This window comes from Diceros bicornis, chromosome 33 (genome assembly GCF_020826845.1).
Source record: "Diceros bicornis minor isolate mBicDic1 chromosome 33, mDicBic1.mat.cur, whole genome shotgun sequence".
In the NCBI taxonomy this organism is placed as follows: domain Eukaryota; kingdom Metazoa; phylum Chordata; class Mammalia; order Perissodactyla; family Rhinocerotidae; genus Diceros; species Diceros bicornis.
Window position 1 is genome coordinate 14580243 of NC_080772.1, and position 18394 is coordinate 14598636.

Consider the following 18394-nt stretch of genomic DNA (forward strand, 5'->3'; position numbering starts at 1 on the left):
GTCACGTCCACAGACCCTTCCAGGATAATCCCCTCTCTATTCCTGGCTTCTGATGAGATGGTTGAGTGGAACCAAGAGTCACATAACTAATCTTTTCAGGAAAAGGATGTCCAGTTCCACCCTTGGTCTTCTCTCCAAAGTACGCTTTCCTAACAGTGAATTTCCTAATTTTAGCATCTTCTGCAATCTAGATGGGCTGAGAAATATCCAAAGAATCATGTTCTGTTTTTTTTTCCTTAACAGTTCTTTCCTTAATTATCTCTTTCCTCTCATATTTTACTAGAAGCAGCAAAAAGAAACCAGGCCACACCTTCAACACATTGCTTGGAAATCTCCTCGCTGAATATCCAAGTTTCATCGCTTACAAGTTTTTTTTTCCACACAACTGTAAGATACAACTCAGGTAAGTTTTCTGACACTGTGCAACGAGGACTGCCTTTCCTCCGGTTTTCAAGAACATGTTCCTCATTTCCTTCTGGGCCCTTGCCAGTAGTGCCTTTAATGTCTATATCTCTATCAACATTCTGTTCATAATGATATATGTGTTCTCTAAGATGACAAAAGCTTTCTTTACTGTGCTCCTCACTTCCTCTGAGTCCTCACCAGAAGCAGATTTAATGTCCGTATTTCTACCAAGAGTCTGATTAAAGCAATCCAGGCTTTTGCTATCATGCATCTCAAAATTCTTCCAGCCTCTACTCCTCACTCACTTCCAAAGCCATTTCCACATTTTTCAGTCTTGGCTACAGCAGCACCCCACTGCCCAGCACCAAAATCTGTATCAGTTTCCTATGGCTGCTGTAACAAATTACCACAAATTTGGTAGCTTAAAACAACAGAAATTTATTCTCTCTCAGTTCTGGAGAATGTAAGTCCGAACTCAGTTTCATTGGGCTGAAATCAAGGTGTGAGCAAAGCTGAGCTTCCTCCAGTGGCTCTAGGGGAGAATCTGTTTCTTGCCTCCTGACGGTATTTTCTGACTTGTGGGTGCATCAGTCCAATCTCCACTTCCATCTTCACATTGCCTACTCCTCTCTGTGTGTGCTCTCTCCTATTTTGTCTCTCTGCCTCTGTCTTAGAAGGAAACACGTGTTTGCATTTAGGGCCCAAGTGGATAACTGAGGATAATCTCACCGTCTCAAGATCTTTAACTTAATCATATCTGCAAGACCCTATCTCCAAATACAGTCATATTTACAGGTTCCAGGGATTAGGACATGGATATTTGTGGGGGGACCATTTTCAGCCCACCACCTGCCTTATGCAACTTAAATTGCAAATGTTGAGGCTATTTTTGTGAAAATCATGCTAAATGCACCATTACCAGATTTAAAACATAGGAATAACAATGTTTATAACAAAACTTTTCAAGTATTTTGTTCCTGCTTGACCCTCCCTACTTAGGCAGCCATCAAGGTTATCAGAATAATGGAATATTTTGCCACTGTCCTAGGCATCCTTTGGATCCCCTTAAGACAGAGGCTGTGTGGCCTTCCTAAGGGACTGTCAGCCCTGCTCTCAACCGCATCTGCCTGGCAAATAAATGTATTTGCCTTTAGTCTAAAAGAATTTCCCTTCCCCAGGTTATTACTAGAGCTCCTAACACTATTGTGCAATTCTTATTAGAAAACTCAACTGCAAGATACAATGCTTGTGAAGAATTGCCTGAAAATCATCTGTGCTTCAACATAGCTTATATTTTATTCTAGGAGCAAGACAGTTCACTGGAGAGACGTGGACTTGGGCCCACTGTCTTGGCATGAGGCCAATGGGCTGTGCTGAAGGACATTAGGACACACCCCTGCAGATATACTGTAGAATCTGCTCATGTGACATTAGGGAGGAGGTTGTGCAGTCCATCAGTGTACTCTTGATGAAGAGCTACAGCAGGATGTTTCTCTCTGGACTTGGTGCAGAACAGCTATTCTGATGAATACTATTCACCTTACAGTGACACGCCACTCCCCTTGTTCTGCCTACAGATTACTTCATCCCTTGCTCCGTTCAGAGCCTGTGTGCTGTGAACTTTCATGTGTTGACCTTACTCTGACTTTATTAAGTTTTCCTTTCTCTCTCTTTTTTCCACTTATAATGCAATAATAATAAATTATTCCAAAAAATAAACAAATATTTCAGGATATAAGTTGAAATCCTTTCTCTAGGGGTAAAGAGGAGTTTTAAACAATAAATGTTATTTTTTAAAAACAGATCTATTTAAAAATAGATCTGATCCATACATTTTTGAAGGAAAAATAAAGTGACCTCAGACTTTCCTGTAGCATGCTACTTGAATCTAGAATGTGAACTGAGACTGGGCCTTAGCATGGGCCTCAACTACTCCAGTGCAGTCCGCTGCATCTTTTGAAAATACCAGCTATAAAAACGACCCTACAAGACTTAATTATGCTGATGAGTCAGTCAATAATTCAGCACCTTGTTGTTTCAGAAGCAAGAATTACCTATGTGGCCACTTCTTCCTCCCTTATTTACCCTGTTATAGATTCAGGGTGCTCCTCGAGGAGAGCATCATCATTTCTCCAAATAAACAAGAACCAGAGAATACTCCATGGATTGTTCCCAGCACTTTTATGTTCCACTGACTTATCTGCCCTTTGATAACTGAGCCCTTCTTTACTGTTCATTATAATTACATAGAATTCCTACTCTAAAGCTGTTCATTTGTTCTTTATCCCAAAAGTCACCTGTGAAATAGGCATTCCATATTTTCATATATGGCATTTAGTCATGAGAAAGTGGAGAACGCCAAACAGGCGACAGAAAACGAAGATTCCCGTTTCATTTCTATTAAGAAGTGCAAATTTCCTATAAACAGTAGAAGGCTTCATTTTATAAAGCTAAACAAGATAGACTCAGAAATCACTCCATATGATTAATTTAGTTAACGACTTTGCTGTAATATTCTTTGGAGTTACTACATTTGTATCGGCTGGTAAAGAGGGTAAGCCAACCTTAGCTTGGGAACCTGGTCTAATGCTAGTTACAGAAGCCTTCATGCTCGTTGGTACACTTCCAACAAACGTGTGGGAAGCACTTTCTTGTCCCATTTCAGTTCCTAACACGGGTTTTCTTATTGTTTTTGCTTATTTACTCACAGTTCCCTCGTCCCTTTTTTTTGCAGCCAATGTTTACCAATAAAAAAGCACCTTACAGGAAAACTAATGAGCATTACACCGCGTATAAATTCAAGTACGGAGTAGAGAAAAAGAAATTTCTATGAAAAACAAATAGATGATTAAATGAAGATGTCATTAAATATATTATCGTAAGTATCTGGCCTGATAATTACATGGATATGACTGAGTCAAGAGAACAAATAACTTCCATTTAGTGTCAATTCACTGTTTTCAAAAACTAATATCTAGAAACAAATGCAAATAGTATTTCAAATTAACTGATAACAAAACAAAACATAAAAGAGTCACTCTGAAAACTGGAGGTGCGTGAGGTTAACCCAAGTGAGAAGAATGTCATTTCACCTAACAGGAACTATCCTAAGAGTAGTGGACTAACTTGTTCTTTCTGTTTGCATGTAGCTGCTATAAAATTAAAACCTCCACTTGCATGGTACTTAACAGTATTGATATATATATATTTTTTAATCTCACATGATCTTTACAAAAACCAAGGAGGATGTAGGAAGACTACTTATTACTCCCATTTTTTAAAATAGGAAAACTGAGGCTCAGAATGGCCAAGTGCTTATCCAAAGCCACACGACTAGAATGTGATGGAAGTGGGCTGACTCCCAAGTTAGCTGGCCTGAAGGTAAGTTCTGTTTCCATTTGGCCATTACAACTGCAATTGTGCTTTTCATTTGATTCATTTCACACGGAATACTGACGTGCCTGGGGAAAAATCCACTCTATTCAAAGGTGGTTTCTCTTACGTTTTTTTTAAACAAATCAAGAGTAACGCCTGAGTTTATTTAACAACTAAACCATTCCACATTTCTCCGCAAAACAAAAATATCAACCTACCCTTTTACGGAGTTTTTCTGCAGCATCAAGTTCAGCTTTAATAGTCTTATCAAATTTATTTAATAGTTTAGGCTTCTTTTTCTTAACTGAAAGAAAAAAGAGGTTTTTATTTTTATTTTTTTGTCTAGAAATAGCTATTAAGAATAGTGATTTATAAGTAGTGAGAAACCTAGCGTTGGTCCCGAACCTATAACTGCAGGAGGAGGCACACTCCCAGCTCACCTTCCCACTCCCTTACCCACGTCCACTATAACACAGTCAGTAACTGCCAGGCCACAGGGAGACAGTACAGCCCTTAACTCAGGCCCAAAAGTGTTCTTGGGAGACTGGGTGGATGCTGGTATCCTGGAACTCGCAGGGATACTGGCCTAGTTTCTGGAGTGAAAAGAGTAGGTATGATTTCTAAACTCTTATGATCGACTTCTTGGCTAAGTCCAAAAGACCACTTAAAATAGTTTTAGCATATATCTACAATGTTTCTAATCAGATAAAGATAAAAATGGGAAGCTATTCTCTATAGAGTCAAGTAAACAGGATTTTTTAGTCTAGCACTCAAGGATCTTCCATTGAATCATGGACCTACCACTCCGCTATATTCCATACTTCAGCTAAACTAGACTTCTCCATGTTCCCCAAATAAGCTTTGTGCATTTCTGATGCCACTTTCTCCAAATAAAATGGCCTATTCCTTATCTTTGTCAGTTGAAAATATGCCCATCCTTCAACAACTAGCTCAAAACCACACTCCTTATAAAGTTTCCCCACAAATCACTCACTCAAGTGCTCGGTTCTCCCTCTTCCTCTTTCTCTGTCTCTCTCTCTCAACTGAAGTCCATAGCACCCTGCATACATCTCTTTTATGGTCCTTCTCCCATATGACTTCTACTATAATCATTTGTGCACTTATCTTAGTTCCTTTCCAAACCAGAAGCTCCTGCAAGGTGGCACCAGGTCTTAGATGCCAACTGAATGTATTCATGCTTACTCAGCATGAAGTCACAGCCAGCAGGTGAGAGGGTGGGTCGTGCTGGTACACACCCGGCAGCGCCTGTGGAGTGGACAGATAGCAAGTGCTCCCTGGAAGCTCAAATCTTCTGACATTAAACCTACACATTCAGTTACTTCTGCTCTATCCTGTCACGAAAGAGGAGGGTCTCTCCTTCCTAAGGTTACCCCCTCCACACGCACACCTGCTCTCTGCCTTCTGCATCTCCTCTGAATGTCTCCTCACTCTCTCTCTGGCTTTCAGCCCCTATTGGCATTTAATAGTGCTGATGTCTCAGTGTCTTAAAGCAAACCAACCAACCCACTAAGACTGACCTCAGCCTGCCCTCCTCTGCTTGCCATCCTCTCTTCCCCTCCCCTCACGCCTGCCTCTCTCTCAACCCACAGAGCGCTGGCTCCCTCACCCAACACACAGGCCAAAGCAAGTGTTCCAGAGGGAAGGGGAGCTCAGTGGTTGAGTCACGGCAGGGGTCTGAGTCCCAGCTCTGTCAGATCCCTGCTCTATGACCTAAGCTGGTATTAAACTTTCCTGACTCGCGCTTCCCTAATCTATTAAATGAGTATAGTGTTTTTGAGAACTAAATCGATATTGTGTGTGGGCAAACAGCACAGTGCCTGGCATGTACTAAGTGGTCTGTACCTGAGGGCTAATAATGCCTAAGGCCTTCTCTGCATGGCCTTTTCTTCCTATCTACCTGCCCCCTCTGCAGCATCTCACACAGCTGACTCCACCCTCCTTCCTGATGTGATCCCTCTCCTTGACTTTTGCATTGCCCGTTTTCCTGGTTTTCCTCCTTGTTCTCTGGCCTCTCCATTTCCTCCCCATCTCCTCTGTGGCTCCTGTCCTCTGCTGATCCCTAGGATGCTGTGCTCCTCAGGCTCAGTCCTCAGCCCTCTAAATGGCTTTAACTGTTAATTTTCCAACTGAGCTAAAAATTAACTAGTTAATTTTTCTCTGTATTAAAAAATCACAAATCCAAGTGTCTATGATTTAGGGTACAGATGCCTCAAGCTCAGCAGATCAGAAATGGAATTCACTATTGCTCACAAATCCATTCTTTCTCAAATTTACCCTAGTTTAGAGGATGGAGCCCTATTCATCTGGTTATCCAAATCACAAACCCGGTTGGAGAAGGCAAGTAAAACAGGGCCAAGAAGGAAAATGTGGAATTATCCAAATGAAGACTGAGCAGAATCGCTACTATTTTTCAGCGCTCATTCTGTGCCCGTCTCCTTTTATTCTCCCAATCTCCTGGACACAGGAAATTTAACTTCACAGATGTGGCCACTGAGGTTCCAAAAGGGTCAGTCTCTTGATAAGTCCCCTTTCTCATCCACACGGGAGGAAGGGGACACCTATCTTCCACTCACATGGTTTCCAAAAGGAGGGAAGTTTCCTAGAAACCCTTAGCCTCCTGCCTCTCCATACAGAGGAGGTGATGTGACTTATCTGATGAGTGAAGTGGAGGAAGGACAAGCCTGTGCAGCTCATTTCCACCCCTTTTCTTCCTCCCAAGAGCATGCGTCCTGCGCTGAGCTGATCACACGTCCCACAGGGAGGAGGCCCACATGGGAGATCTAGCTGTTCCATAGCGCCTAGAGTGGGTGGGAATGTCTAATTCTGGAGTTCAATGTTAAGATACCTATTATCCCTACTCATCCAAGCCCCATCCTTCAAGTCAGCTCTCCTCGGCACTTTAATCACCTTTCCTTTATTTCATTCCTTGTGCCTCTTTTTTAATTGCTATGCTCTTTTATTTGTTTATTCCACCTTTCTCTTCTCCCCTCTCCAAACCGTCAGGCCCTCTACTGTTGAAAGAAATAAATGTCTAAAGCAGGGGCTGAAAAAAATCGTGAATAACGGGCATTTTCAACTGCATGTCATTATGTGTTAGCGTACGTGCAGAGGATACGGAAAAGGAGTTGACGTTTGACTGAGATGTGGATTTACAGTGGTGGGAGTTGGTGTCTTGTCATCTCAGCACTGACTTATGTCTCTCAATTGCTCATTTTGGTTTTGGAGACGTGTCTGTCAGCAGAATGCCAGCAGGACCAGGCAAGCCTGCCGTGCCCTGAGTAGAGGGTTTTACTGCTGGCATCATCGGTTTTCCCAAATATGCCTCCAGTGTTATACAGTTAAAGTTAACACGAGATTTATTCACAAGAAAAAGATTATTGGCAGTTCAGGACATCCACAATAGTCAACAGTGAAATAATGTTTGCTAAACAGCCATACTGCAAGTGTCTTAGTGTCAAAATATTTCAATATCAGAAAAAATAGACAAAATATTAAAAATCTCATAGCACCTGTTACCAAGAAATAATTTTGTCCCATCTTTTCGTATATCTTCATATTTAATAGCTCCTAACCATTGCTCCCCTCTTTGAAATTCAAGTTTTGTTTTATCATAACTATTTTTAAGTATAGAAAAAGCCTAAGGCAATTTTCCCAATTGCTAGGAAAACAGCTCTCTTCCTTCCTGTTCTGGGGAGGCACATGGTCTAGCTGCAGAAACAACAATGGGTTAGTGACGGACCAGGTAGAACACTCTCAGGCTCCTTTGGGACTCAGTTTTTGTTTTTTGGGGGTTTTTTTTGGTGAGGAAGACTGGCCCTGAGCTAACATCTGTTGCCAATCTTCCTCTTTTTGCTTGAGGAAGATTAGCCCTGAGCTAACATCTGTGCCAATCTTCCTCTATTTTGTATATGGGACACCACCACGGCATGGCTTGATGAGTAGTGTATAGGTCTGTGCTCAGGATCAGAACCCACGAACCCTGGGCTGCCAAAGTGGAGTGTGCAAACTTAACCACTATGCCACTGGGCCGGCCCCTGGGCCTCAGTTTTTTCATCTACAAATGAGTGACTTGGGCTAGTCTCTTAAGGTCTCTTTCAACTCAAAAATCCTGTACTTCTAATTTTCAGTTGATTTAAATCACATTAATAATCTTTCAAAGCAGACCTAGAAGGTACTGGAATGAATTGTTGATTTTATTGAATATGGATTTTTAAAAATGGTTTACGAGGAAGCTGTCTATGCTATATTAGACTTTGTATGTATTTTTTCATCACTGCCATTACAAGTATTTTACCCTTTTCCAAGACCACAACGAAGGAAAAAAAGTGACCAGTTGCATTTCAAATCCTTAGTTCTCTTGCCATGCCATGGTTGAAACATTAAGAGTAAATAAAATGGCAAAATAGAATAATTAAAGGCATGAGAAAAGCACTAACAATGCATACTTTAATTATATAAAAATTAATGTTGATTCCCTTTCATTTCCACTTAGTCCATGGAAGATGTGTTTATATTATGATGCATGGGGAAAAGTTGAACACCAATAAAAACAGACACAATCTTTGTATTACTCCATGTCCTGGACCCGTTCCATTGACAAGTGACGAAAATGGCAGTGTCTGCCACTAGGTAGACAGAAAAGCAGCAATTTCCTAACCAGTTTCCCTGCTTCCAGTCTGTCCCCATGCTCTATATCGTCCCAAGGATCTTTCTGAAACACAATCTATCCATGCCTCCCCCTGCTTAAAATACACCCATGGAACCCCCGAGCATATGAAATAAAAACTAAATTCCTTAGAATGCTATCCTAGCAATCCTGCTCCTAGTTATCTACCCAAGAGAAACGAAAACATCCATCCACACAAAGGCTTGTACACGCATATTCACAGCAGCACTGTTCCCGACAGCCAAAAAGTAGAAAAAATCCAAATGTCCATCACCTGGTGAATGGACAGACAACCTGTGGTAGAGCAGTACAATGGAGCACTACTCAGCCATAATACGAATAAAGCAACAACACAGACACATCTCAAGTGCATTATGTTGAGTGAAAGAGGCAAAATCCAAAAGGCTACTGACTGGATGATTCCCTTCATACAGCATTTTGAAAAAAGAAAAACTGTAGGGAAAGAAAACAGATAAGTGGTCTCAGAGGCCAGGAGTAGGGAAAGGGGTTGACTACAGAGGCTACAAGAGAATTTTGGGGTTACGAAGTTCTATATCTTTATTGTGGTGAATAAACCGTATCTAGATGTCTTTGCACATGTCAAAACTCAGACCTGCACACTGCAAAAGTATGTAAATTATACCTCAATATCTGACTTAACAACAAAGTTATAAGGAAGAGAGAAGCCACATGATTCTCAATGAAGACTCTTCTTATAGGTATAACAGTATGAAAAGCATTTCGGCATAAAAATGTTGTACTTTTAAAAATAAAATTAAATCTGGTTTTGAGCTCCCTCACCCCCATGAACTTATTGTGAGGTAATTCAAACTCAACCATGCTTAAGAGGCTCCTCTCTGCACAAAAAAAAAACAGAAAGAAAAAAAAAAATGCCCTTCTAGACCTAACTAGGCCCTCAATGACATCTATATATTTTCCTTATTTAATATCCCAACTACCTTTTCTGCTCCTGACTGCCTCTCTTCCTTACTATTCATTCCAAGCACCCCTACTCTTTATTTTAAATTTTTTTTGACTACTCTTGAACTACACCAAACCACTGCTGTTCTTCAGTGTGTGACTCTGTACACGGAGGAGAGAGCCTCAGGACTGTGGATTGAGACCAACCTTGTTCACTGGCTTGTTCATTCATTCAACTATTTGCTAAAATGTCACTATGTTCCAAGGATTGGGCTAGGTGCTAGGAATTCAACAGAACCTTCCTCAAGGAGGCTACAGTCTTATTGGGGAGACAGATGTAAATGGATAATTAACCCTTAGGGGAAAGATATGAGGGTGGACCAGGAATGGTGCTAATCTAATTGGGAGGGGAGGGAAAGTGAGAGCTGAAGGATACCCAGGTAGAGGTAGCATTCCAGGCAGAGGGAAGAGTATTGACTTTGTAATTCAATCACAATTGAGAACTTGTACTGTCATCTTAGTTATTTTTCTTGTAAGTGAAAGGCTAAAAATCTCCTCCTGCTTGGATGCTAAGGTTTGGTATCAACTACGTGAATGTTCTTATTATAGGAATCCGGGCTTTCCACAATTTTGGAAAGCTGAAGGTGGAGATATTGCTCAGGAATCTCAGGAACTGACTTGTGTTCTCCCCACAACGGAGGTCGTGGCTTTAGTGATGCTGAGCCTGCCTCACCAGCCAGGAGAGGCCCAAAGTGCATGTTCAAGGAGTAGCAGTTTTGTTGAGAGAGGTCGTACACCCCGACTATAAAAGGGCAGCGGCATAGCAAGAACCGGGCTTTGAAAACATGCAAGACAAGGTGGACAGCTGTGGCTCCCACTCCCACCAGACGAGGGATTCTAGATGCCCACGAAGCCACACTGATGGTCATGGCCTCTGCTCCTGCCCTGGACTGCCATTTTGCTCTAGACACAATACTGTATGCTTAATTAAGGACATTAATTTAACTTTACTCTGAGAGTGAGAGAGAGAGAATGAGAATTTCTCCCATCAACTCAAAACCCATCTGAAATGCTGTATTTATTCAAGAAAACAATGTACATCTTCAGCTCTTTCATAGTTGTGTTTCCTTGAATCAGCTTTACGGCCTTTCACAAAGTGGCCCCTAGTCTTCATCTCCTGTTACCTACCTGTAGGGCAGTTTATCTCTCCTTTATACAGCCTCTGAAATATGGAGTGAACTTTGACCCTTCTGTGACTTTTCTCATGGTGTTTCTTTGCCTAGAAAACCCTTCTATTTCTACCAAAGAAAACTCTGTATTTCAACTTTCAAAACCTAATTTTAATGCCATTTCCTCTCTCAAGTCATCTAAGACATCTTAATGCAAAAAACAAAATAAAATATTTCTCTTCTGTGCTCATATAACATTTTGTTTCTAGTAAAGTTTTCAGGCTGTGTTTAAGTTTGTTGTATATATAGCATGCGCTCACTCTCTTTCTATCCACCCCTGACCCCCTGGATTGTTAATTTTTGTGAGAAAAGAAGTGTGTCTTACTCACAATTTATTTCCAGCATTTAGCACATGGCCTGTCCTACAGAAAGTATTCAATGAATGTTTCTTTTTTTTTTTTAAACATTGATCCTATTTCTTCTTTTTTGTTTTTTTTTTAATAATTTTATTTATTTATTTATTTTTCCCCCAAAGCCCCAGTAGATAGTTGTATGTCATAGCTGCACATCCTTCTAGTTGCTGTATGTGGGACGCAGCCTCAGCATGGCAGGAGAAGCGAGGCGTCGCTGCGCGCCCGGGATCTGAACCCAGGCCTCCAGCAGCAGCAGTGGAGCACACACACTTAACCGCTAAGCCACGGGCCAGCCCCAATGAATGTTTCTGAACATATGAATACATGCAAGCATGAATAAATCAAGATGTTCTAGAAGGAGAAAGGGCAATGTCAATTTGTAACTTAGGCATATCAGCTGTTTAAAGAAATTAGAAAATTATAAGCAACCAAGATAGAGAATAAACTGAGAGTAGCTTACTTCATAAATAAGGTCTAATCCAAAAAACGTCAATGGATAACAATGGAGGAGACAGAGGAGGAAAATAAGAAAAAGAAACAAGGTATGTATGAGACAATCTCCACTGAAGATCTTATAGAGAAGACTGATATTTATTTCATATGTCTTATTCCATTTAAGTTTTCTATACTTAATTATACTTAGCAATTATACTTAAGCATAACTTAAGTATACTTAGCAATTTAGAACACAAATGGCAGAATACTAAACACAATAAGCCAGCATGTTTTTGGACTGCAAAGTTCAGGTTATTTCAGTAGAACATAAAAACTTCACTAAGCAGCTTGCATTTATGTTCTGAGTCATTGTTAATGCCTTATCAAATTATTTGCTGATGATAACAGCTGACATTTATCCATCTGACTCTGCTAGATGTGTGTGACTCACCCAGGCTGCACAAACTGTAAACAGTAGGAGCCAAGACTAGAACTTGGGGTTGCCTCGACTCCAATGTCTTTGCTTTTGACCATTTTGCTATATCTCTGGCATCTGGCCCGGAAGTTAAGAAACTAGGGTGTTCCTAAGGGCTTTGCAAGTGATGACAGAGTAGAATTAAGTATTAGTATAAGTATTATGTTGTGTAAAGGAAGTAGTTGAACTTTGTACGACTTGTCTCAAAGGATAAAGGTAGTTAAACAACCACAGTAATTTTCCTTCATTTTGTGTCTCAAAGACCCAGCGTTTACACATTACAGAGACACCCAGGCTTAGTAGGAAGATCCCAGGGTGTGGCGTCTGGAGGCCAGGATGTGAGCCTCAATTCTGCCCTTCTTGGGCAACTTGCTTAATCTCACGTCTATGAAATGGGGATAATATCTGATCCCCACTTACCAACCATGAAGGAGCATAAACCATCACATAAATGTTAATCATGCATTCCATCTGTAACACCTTATTTTCACTTACTTTAAAATTCTGCTCTTTAATTAAATGAGATGTGTATGATATACCTTATTAGTAAACGTTTGAGGAATTATCATCATTATTTTTTTAAGATACCACATTTGCTCTACAGTCAAACATTTCCCTGGCAGAGATCTGGGGCAACAAATAACTTTGCCACACTCTACCCACACCTAGCTTCTACCTCCTGAGTCAACAGAGGCCCAAGGAGCAGTGGAGCCACACACTCTACTCCTCTGCTCCTCAAACCCCACCACATGTTTTCAAGCAGGACCACGCTTTTTGTTCTAGGTATCCAAAGGTGGAATTTGATGAAAAATAATCTAAAAAGCAAAATGATTAAAGAGAAGAAAAAGTAAGACTAAAATAAGATATTGAAGAAAAATGTCTTTTATATCTGAGATGCAGCCTGAAGCTGCAAGTCACGTAATTGCTTTATTGCAATATTATTCATGTTAACTCACAGTTAATCCAAGACAGACCCCACTACCTATTTTAATATTCCCGTATTAGAATTGGAAGTTAATTTTGCTTTTTTAAAAAAATCAATGATAATTTCAATATAAGAAAAAAAAAATCTCTAAATTTATCTGGCAGTGAGGTAAATCTCTAAATTAAGGCAAATGATAGAAAAGCAGGAAACAATAGAGCAAAACATTCAAGACTTCAAGAATCCAGTACTAGGATTTTTGATGAAATTCTATCTGCTGGGTACTGGGAAAGCAAGCCCGCATCTACCAGTGTTCCTCCAAGGCACAGGCAGGGGACGTGCGTAGGAGCTCTCTGTTTTTTTCTCCTCCGTTTAAAAATGGGAATTGTGCAAGGTATCCTATTGCTATGCTTCACACTGGGGTCTGAAACAAATTTGATCTCATATCAAGAGAGTCATGTTATTTGCTGTTGAGAAACCCAATCAGCAGGCAGCCACGGAAGTGCTACTGGCAGTAGTCTTTGTCTTATCACCATGAGAAAGGAAAATTAATGTGTCTGATCCAAAAAGAACTCTTTCTGAGGCTACTTCCTCTAGTGCTATCTACCTCATGGGAGCATAGTACTGGGAGAAGAGAGAAATCTGGGCAACTCTGGGGAGACTCTCTTACCTGCCGGCCTTCACTGCAGATTGGTGGGAAGAAGGGTAGTGAGCCCTTCCTTTGCCTCCTACAGCTAAAGAATAATGGACTTGGTTCTCCTCATAATTAAATAGCAACTACACACCAGCAGGAGTTCAATATTCAAAGCTTAAACCAAACAGTTACCATAAATATTTTTCAGCTGAGAGACACTAATAATACAACACAGTAAACATTATATAAAGGGCAATTGTTTTCATCTGTCCCTTCTATGGAAATAATGTGGGATTCAGCTGGGAGCATTCAATGGCGCCAGCAAGTATTCCAGTTTATTAAATGTAGTCCTCTGTCTCCCCATAGGGTTGTTTTAATAAATTATACATCACTCCCCTTCTAGAGTAATAATCCTTTAACAGATGTGACCCCATATGTTAAATTAGAAATTTCAGAGACGCTAAGTAATGTGTTTTCTATACATAACAGAAACCCTTTCAGCACCAAGGCAGTCCATAGGCTAACAACAGCTGCTTCAGACATCATGAATTCCATCTCTGTGTGCAGTGTTCCATGAGAGAATAGCCACCTTCCTCAAATTTTATTTTAGATACAATTCTAAGATTCTTGGTCTTCTGGTTGTCTAGGCTTTATTACAAGTAACAAATCAGAGGGAGTGAGGGTTGCTTGAACCAGATATATACTCAGCAGAAGGAAGTAAAAGCTGACAGACCGAAGTAAAAAGACAGAAAAATCACCAGAAATGAACCCAGCTCAAAGAGCACTGCAATATATAGTGGGAAACAGTGCTCTGCACTTCAACAGCCCAAAAGGCTGTTGTTCATCAAAATGGGCATTATAGTCTCTAACCACCACAGAAAGTTAAATTATGTGCAGTATACAATTTAAAAAGGCACAGATGCATAAAAAGTTTTTAAGAAAAGTATCTACCAAATTTTGTTAAATTTGGTGCTTAAGGGTATTTAAAGTCATCTTTAAATACGTTTCTATGAAATATTGATTTCCCAGTAATGTCAAAGAAAACAATAATTTCCAAGCCTGGCCGTACATCAGTATCACCAGGGGAACCTGAAACAAAATAGACATTCCCAAGCCCCATCAAATAAGTATCACAGGCAGGGCGCGGAGGGAGTATGGAGGTAGGGTGACAAAAACTTATATTAAAAACAAATAGTTACAGGTAATTCTGCTCTGCAACATCTCAGATATATCTAAAGATCAGTGTATATTATATGAGTAAATAATTTAGGTATTTGTAAGCTTAGTTTCTTATGCTACCTTATTTTTTTAGTTGATTGTTCAGATGTCAGTAAGAGTCTGTATGTTTGATTGGTGTTTGTCAGCACTGATGTTGGTTGGTTTTGACTATTTTATCTTTCAAGACAGAAGTTAAACCTGATTCATATTTTTTTAGACATCATCTGAGATTTCACCAAACCCAAGTGAAAACCTTTAAATATAATTTGATCATTGCAATAAGAGAAATCCCAAGAGTGCCTTTAGAGTTTCTCCTGTGTGATGAAAATGAAAATCTCATATTACAGAATTTATTCATCTTGGTTTGTAGGATAAGATGAACACAAACTTTCAACAAGAAACTCAACTGTAAACATCTGGATATCTGGGAGATGAGAAATAGTTGAGTTTACTTGGGCAACGGCAGAATGATAAAGTGAGGGATCTGATATTTTAACAAACAGAAAATAAATGTTTAAATGACCAGATTTTCATTACAGACAAATGTGAATATGGATCAGTAACAGAGAAATAAACCTATAATTCAATATATTGAAAAATTCATTACCTTTCTGAAATAAATGTAGTGGAATTAACAATAAAGAAGAAGAGGATGTTATCTTCAAATACTAAGGTTGATGGCATACTTTAAAAACAAAGTCAAATTGCTAAATATGTCCATACCATATATGAAATAATGGTTTGCAAGACACTGTACATCAAATAATGAAGGGCAGTAATCCCCGAGAGAAAGGAATCAAATTTTTCAAAACGAGTGATAAAAAGAAAACTCTAAATGTAGACAGAGAGAATAGACATGTTACATACAAGGAAACAAAAATAAGGATGATATATTTCTCATCAGAAAAAAATGGAAAAGAGAAGAGAGTGGCGCAGTATATTTAAAGTACTGACAGAAAAAAAAGTCAACTGAGAATTCCATACCCAGCAAAAATATCTCTCAAAACAAAAGAGAAATAAAAGCTTTCTCAAACATACAAAAGCTAAAAGAATTCATCACCAACAGGCCTGCACTACAAGATACACTACATGACAACCTTCAGGCAGAAGGAAAATGGTAACAGCTGGGAAGATAGATCTACACAAAACATGAAAGGACTGGAAATGGTAACTACAGGGGTTAACATATGTTTTCTTTCTTATTATTTAAAACTCTTTAAAAGATAATATTTTAAATAAAATAATTGTTTAAACAAAAATAATAACAACGTAACATAGGCTTTAAAGCATATGTAAAAGTAAGATGTATGACAATAGCACAGATTCGGAGGGGAGAAGTGGAAGCATATTATTATACGGTTGTAATAAATATTGTAATACATATATAGTAGATGTGAAGTAGTGTAATATCACTTGAAGGCAGACTGTAATGAGTTAAGAATGTATGCTATAAACCCTAAAACAATCAATAAAGTAACAAAACAAAGAGTTATTGCTAATAACCCAACAAAGGAGATAAAATAGAATCATAAAAAATTATCCAATCATTCCAAAAGAAGGTAGAGAAAGAAGAAAATGGAACAAAGAGATGTGACAAATAGAAAACATACAGCAAGATGACATTTAAACTTGATCTTATCAATAATCATATTAAATATAAATAGTCCAATTAAAAGCCAAAGAATTTCAGCTTGGATGAAAAAGCAAGACTCAACTATATGCTGACTACAAAAAATGCACTTCAAATAGAAAGATACAAGTAAGTTAAAGGCAAATGGGAGGAAAATGGCATACCATTCTAACAATATCAAAAATATCAAAAGAAAGCTGGAGCGTCTATATGATTGTCAAAGTAGATTTCAGTCCAAAGAATATTATTATTGGTAAAAAAAAAAAAAAGGTTATTTCATATGACAAAGGTGTCAATTCATTAGGAGAACATAATAATCTAAACGTTTATGCATCTAGTAACAGAGCTTCAAAATCCATGAATCAAAAACTGACAGAACTGGGGCTGGCCCTGTGGCTTAGCAATTAAGTGCGCGCGCTCTGCTACTGGCGGCCCAGGTTCAGATCCTGGGCGTGCACCGATGCACCACCTGTCCGGCCATGCTGAGGCGGCATCCCATGTACAGCAACTAGCAGGATGTACAACTATGACATACAACTATCTACTGGGGCTTTGGGGGAGACAAAGGGGGAAAAAAAGGAGGAGGATTGGCAATAGATGTTAGCTGAGGGCCGGTCTCCTTCAGCAAAAAGAGGAGGATTAGCGTGGATGTTAGCTCAGGGCTGATCTTCCTCACAAAAAAAAAAAAAATGTGAGGAAATTTACTCCAACAACATATACAAAAGATAATGCATCATGAGGTTTATCTCAGGAATGTACACAGTTAGTTTAATACTTGAAAATCAATCAACATAATTTATCATATTAATACAATAAAAATGAAAAACCATATGATCAATTGATTAGGTACAGAAACAGCCTTTGACTGAATTCAAAACCATTTCTGATAAAAGCTCGCAGCAAGACAGAAATGGAAGGAAACTTGCTCAATCTGATAAAGAGCATCTATGACAAATCTACAGCTGACATCATACTCACTGGTAAAAGACTGACTTTTTTTTTCCCCCTAAGATTAGGAACAAGACAAAGATGTCTACTTTTATAACTTCTGTTCAACATTATACTGGAGATTCTAGGCATTGAATCAGGCAAAAAAAAAGAAAGAAAAAGCATCCTGATTAGAAACAAAGAAGTAAAACTGTCTTTATTTGGAGATGACATAAATATCTTTGTAGAAAATCTGATAAAAGCTACAAGAAAGCTACTGGAACGTATAAGTCAGTTTAGCAAGCCTCCAGAATACAAGATTGATATAGAAAAGTTAATTTTCGGGCTGGCCCCGTGGCTTAGCAGTTAAGTGCGCACGGCCTGCTGCTGGCGGCCAGGGTTCGGATCCCGGGCACGCACCGATGTGCCGCTTCTCTGGCCATGCTGGGGCCGCGTCCCACATACAGCAACTAGAAGGATGTGCAGCTATGACACACAACTATCTACTGGGCCTTTGGGGGAAAAATAAATAAATAATAAATAAAATTATTAAAAAACAAAAAAAAGAAAAGTTAATTTTCTTTCTATATACTAGTAACAAACAACAGGAAGTGGAAGTTATAAAGTAATACCACTTATAATCACATCCAAAAATATGATATATTTAGGGACAAATCTGAAAAAAGTTGTAAAAGACCTGTACGTGAAAAACGATAAAACAATGCTGAGAGAAATTTTAAAAGACCTTAAGAGGAGAGTCATACCATGTTCATGGAAGACTCAACTTAGTAAAGATATCAATTCTCCCCAAATAAATATATAGGTTCTATGCAATCTCAGTCAAAATCCTAGTAGGCTTTTTTATTTGGTTCAAATTGACAAACTAATTCTAAAATGCATATGTAAATACAAAAGACCTCTACTATAACCAAAACAATTGTGAAAAAAAAGAGCATACTCTGAAGACTAATACTCTATGATTTGAAGGCTTCTTATAAAGTCACAATAATCAAGACAGTGTGGTATTGTTATAGAAACAGATAACCAGATCAACAGGAGAGTCCAGAAATAGACTCATACATTTATGAACTTTTTCAACAAAGGGGCAAAGGCAATTCAGTGTAAAAAAAAATCTTTTCAGCAAATTCTGCTGGAATAATTGAATATCCATATTTTTAAAATG

At 39.0% G+C, this 18394-nt stretch overlaps 1 protein-coding gene across 3 annotated transcripts in view; it reads right to left on the bottom strand.

Annotated features, from left to right (window-relative positions):
* The window catches only part of ASPH (aspartate beta-hydroxylase), a 216116-nt gene that overhangs the window by 71212 nt on the left and 126510 nt on the right, over nucleotides 1-18394 (bottom strand). For all 3 annotated transcript variants that reach the window (XM_058528764.1, XM_058528762.1, XM_058528763.1), the window contains one exon: nucleotides 3999-4084. In XM_058528764.1, coding sequence (XP_058384747.1) covers nucleotides 3999-4084 — 86 coding nt within the window. The remainder of the gene's footprint in view (nucleotides 1-3998; nucleotides 4085-18394) is intronic.